Here is a 4,725-nt window from a genome sequence, read left to right as displayed (position 1 = left end):
GAACAATCAGAGCCTAAAATTGCCCCGAGTGCTACGATCACATTAATTAGAGTTGTATATTTTACAATGAATAAAATTAGATTGGTCAGTTACCTGTATAATTCTACTCATAGTATGAATAAATAACTGTTGCAAACCATGGCTTAAGATTAAATTCTTTCTTTTTTCCAATTCTTTTTACTACATTTACTAATCACTGCCATCATCACCAGAATAGTGACTACGGAAATAAGAATACGCTTATTGCGGACTAGTTTAAGCTAAATAGTATAATCGCTTGTCGAGAACAGAATGCACATATAACTAATTTAAGCTAATCAATAGGATCACTTGTATTGCGACGTGATTGATGTTAACCGATAATTGTAATGACAAGCTTACGCAAACGAAATTGACTTTCTACTAAAGACATACGAGACAGTTACTACTACAACGTACAATCCGTTATACTGTTAACGCTCTCTACATTTATCTAATTTGCTAATTATACAATCGAATAGGAAACTGTAACAAGTACATAATTATTAAAGTGCGAATACTGTAATACGTAAATATACGCTGCTGATTCCAACTTAAAATCATTTTAAAATTAGATTATCCACACAAGTGAAATTTTTATTTTAGAAATCAGTGTCAAAATTAACCAAAAACGTTTTTAAATGTCGATGAAGATTACTTAGTATATAGTGGAGACAAACAACCAGTGGATCACCAGCTGGCAAGTTAACAAAAATTTTAATCAGGTACATATTCTACATCTATGACAATTTTTTACAAAATTTAATTACGCTTCAAGTTACGAGAAGCGAGTGACGCTGCCAACTCTTGCTGCATATTCTTTTGTTGTTGCCTCGAATTTAAATTTAATATTGACCTAAGGGCAAGAAATTAAGTTAATAATAATTCATAGCATCAAGCAAATCATGAGGCAAAACTTCGCCATAAATACAGTATGCCTACGATTATATAATCGAGATACAAAGGCTCGGTTGTAATCCTAATAAATTCACTGACATTAACGTACCTTACTCCATTAACGATATCCTTTGTTTTGCCAAAGTAGATATCGTTCAGGGTACTACGAATTTTATTTTCCATGTCTTCTATCATGCGGCCAATGTTAACAATGTGTGGAGTTGCATCTGTAACAATATGATCTGTTTCATGTTGTCGTGTTAGACTACCACCTAGGTTCATGGTTCCAGAACCCTCTTTAGCAGTCTGAATGGGAAATTGATTATTCGCGAAAGAAATATAGGTCATCGTCAGTTCTAGCATCAGTTTTTAATAAAATGTTGTCTATACTATAAGCGTAAAGACCGATACAGTTATAATCTATACTTCTATCGTGTAACCCATAACTTACGTATCATGATATAACATTAGTAAAAATTGAGCATAAGACAATACGGTCATTATAGCCATTATTATTTACCCGAAGCCATAACATAACGGTTGAGGTTAACTTGTAGTGAGCAGCTCTACCACTACCTTTCTCTTGCACCTCAACAACGTGAATTGAATCCCAGCAACCTTTAATGGTTTCAGAGCCTTCGCCAACTATTTGTATACAAAGTAAAAGGTAATTATATTATCAACACCAATTACTGTATTGTAGTTGCATTTTTACATCTTTTAGGACAGAATATTAAGCACTATATTGCACATCCGCCTTACCTTTCTTAATTAAAATTACTCCAGCGAAACCGTGGTCTAAATCCCACATGTATACTGAGCTGACACCACCTTCGAAATACCTGTTTAGATAAAATGGGCAAATAGTTACAATAGCGCGAACGATATTGCAAAGTAATCAAATATTTTTACTAAGATTCAAACTGCCTGATACTTGGATGTCAAAATCAATTTAAAACTAACTAAATTATCTGGCACTACGAAGTACTGTACGTAGTGTGAGTTACAATTATCAGTCCAGATTATTCATATCTTGTAACAAGTGATGGCAGAAGCTATACAAATGTAGTACGTTATTAAATCAGGCTACCGACCTATAGTACTGCATTATAAATGTAACTTTAGTTGGATTGTAAAAATCAACTTGATCGTTTTTAGAGAAACTATTTGATAAATAGTGACATATTTCTGCTTGTATAATAACTGAGTATATTTGCTAAACTTAATCATTAAAATTACGTTCATATTTATGAAATTTGACGCAGTATAAACCATAAACATTCCATTGCAGTCCAATAATGATCGATCACGTTGTTTTATTTGCTATCATTTCAGATTATAACTGTCTTAATGTGGTCTATTTACTTCTTGTGGTAGCACTTTTTACAGTAAAACTTACAATTCCCGATATTGATCAAAGGCATTGTTAGCTTCCACTTCTAGCTTTCGCAACTTATCCGATGGCATAACACCGTCATCTAGTTCAGGAAAGTATTGATTGCTCCACGGCGAACTATGCGGATCAGTCATAGTACATAAATATTAAAAATTGGCACTAATTAGATCGCTGAAGAGTTACGTTACATTTCTTACAAGAAGTGTTAGATCACATGAAAAGCGATACGATAACAGTATACAAGAATTCATTGCAGTCTTGAGGAAGCGGACGATAACTTATAACTACCCTCGCTAGTATCGATGTTTAGACTTACCGATAAGAATCACCATCGCGGTTGTAGTCACAAAGTAAGTAATCGCGGCCGTTGGTCTTATCTCTTGCAATTTTCAGGGGTTGATCTATGGAAGACAGCAGATCTTCACATAATGATGGAACCTAGAAATTATAAAGATTAACCTTAAAATAGAATGCAATGACTAATGCGTTTGATAACAAGAGCCGACATCACTATGGGCGTGCACGGCATAATAACAGAAGGAAGTGATTTGATGATAAATGCAAATCCCCAATCGGAATATTATCACATCGTTTTGTAAGTTGAATATTAACTTTATTTCTGCGATAGTACAGTATCAGTAAGAATTAGCATGTTTGATCCAAGATTTTATTGCACTGAAAGAGGGAAAAGTATGGTTATAAAACCTACCAAATCAATCAAGTCCATGAGATTCTTCTCGATCTGTTGCGGAGGCAATCGTCGCATTAAATCCAAAGCGCAATCAAGCTGTTGATCACTCTATCAGTCGAGAGAAATTAGAATATTACAGATGAACTGCAAGGGGAAAAATGTCTACGGCAAACATTCTAGACGCATAACTAGAAATTTTACTCATACTGAGTGAGGATTGCAATATGTGTAAAACAGCAGCACAAACGGTACAAACAAGAAAGTAGAGGACTCAATTACTGTAGGTTTCATTTTATTCCAAACACAGTACTGTATACAGTGGAGGGATTTTTGCGCCCAGTAGGTTCATAACCAAGTACCAATTTTCTCAACAATAAGGAATGATATTAAGACAGCAATTTGGAGGCGATATTTATTGAACTACAACAACAATAGGTACTAAAATATCCAGTACAGGCTAGAATGAACCGATAGCAAAGCCTTTTTGCATCATGTTAAGGACACTATACATTTAGTGTCCTTCAAGAACCACCTAGTCTATGCCCTATTTAACATTGACTGCAATTTGTAAGAATGACTAAGGATAAATAGTGAGTAACATGAATTTATAAGGTTAACTTAATTGACAATCTACTCATCATAATGTATTTTTACCATTTTCGATCTTTGGAACGGTTGTTACGGGCCAACTAAATCAAATCAAGGCAAAAATGAAATAAAATGGCACGCCAAATCGTTTCTCGCAGAGCAATCTCGGCTGCTGGTAGGTAAGTTCAAGGAAGTTCAATACTGTACAGTGTACAGTCCTGTACCGTGCACAGTGGGCCGCTACAGTATACAGTACTGTAGGTATTTTCCTATACAGTAGACAGGAATGACGGACGGAACTTTTGCCTTCGATCCCGGTCAAAAGGTACAGTGTAAATGTCCAAGAAAACTGCCTACAGTACAGTACAGTGTACTGTACTATAGCCATGTACTGTAGTGGAATACTGTACACTATACTGTATACTGTACAGTATGACTCAAAGTTTGTTGAGCGTTGAGCTGCAACAACGCGTCCATTTTGCAGAACTGTAACAGTGTACCACTGTACTGTACTGTGCAAGTGTGCAATGGCCGATGCCAGTATCAGAGGACTAGGAAAGAGAGAACTATCAGGGACTACTCGAAAGAGGAGAGAGACTGGACACTGTACAGTGTACCCTGGACAGGGCCAAAAGCTGCCAAAAATGAGAGGCCGACTTTTTTTCACTCATTATACCACAGTATAGCCTACCCTTGCCGATGGTGTTTTTATACAGTACTGTACACTGTACAGTACAGTACAGTACTGTACAATCCTATTGTTGATTGTTTAATGGCTTTTTATACTGTACTGTACAGTACGTACTGTACAATTGAAACGGCTAGGCATAAAAAAAGTTCGCTTGCCAACGATCGTATCCTGTCCGATTCTCTTCTTTCACGGACTTGTCTCTTTACGACGAATTTTCCCAATTGTCAATGATTTTGATAGTTGTTACAGAAATATCCCATTATTTCTGTAAGTATGATGACAAGCAATGATAATTCTGAAAATTTCCCTCAAATTGAACTCTACAATGACGCTTAAATAATTAGAATGGGCGATGCGATAAAACGAAAGCGTCATGTACTGTACAGTACAGTAGAAAATCAATCTACTGTACAGTAGTACAGTTTTAGAGTACCGTACAGTACT

The 4,725-nt window shown here is 35.7% G+C and overlaps 1 protein-coding gene across 1 annotated transcript; it reads right to left on the bottom strand.

Annotated features, from left to right (window-relative positions):
- Positions 1 to 602: 602 nt before the first annotated feature.
- TRIADDRAFT_64014 (actin filament capping protein muscle Z-line beta) lies at positions 603 to 4,261 on the bottom strand (the record flags this gene model as incomplete). Its single annotated transcript, XM_002113337.1, has 8 exons — positions 603 to 874; positions 1,025 to 1,221; positions 1,436 to 1,560; positions 1,678 to 1,757; positions 2,315 to 2,428; positions 2,628 to 2,749; positions 3,021 to 3,110; positions 4,208 to 4,261. 8 exons carry the CDS (start codon positions 4,259 to 4,261, stop codon positions 781 to 783), a joined length of 876 nt encoding a protein of 291 aa, XP_002113373.1. The 3' UTR covers positions 603 to 780.
- Between the last annotated feature and the right edge of the window lie 464 nt (positions 4,262 to 4,725).

Source organism: Trichoplax adhaerens, genomic scaffold (genome assembly GCF_000150275.1).
Source record: "Trichoplax adhaerens TRIADscaffold_6 genomic scaffold, whole genome shotgun sequence".
In the NCBI taxonomy this organism is placed as follows: domain Eukaryota; kingdom Metazoa; phylum Placozoa; class Uniplacotomia; order Trichoplacea; family Trichoplacidae; genus Trichoplax; species Trichoplax adhaerens.
Note: the sequence above shows the minus strand (reverse complement) of the source record. Positions and strands in the feature narration are given on the sequence as shown.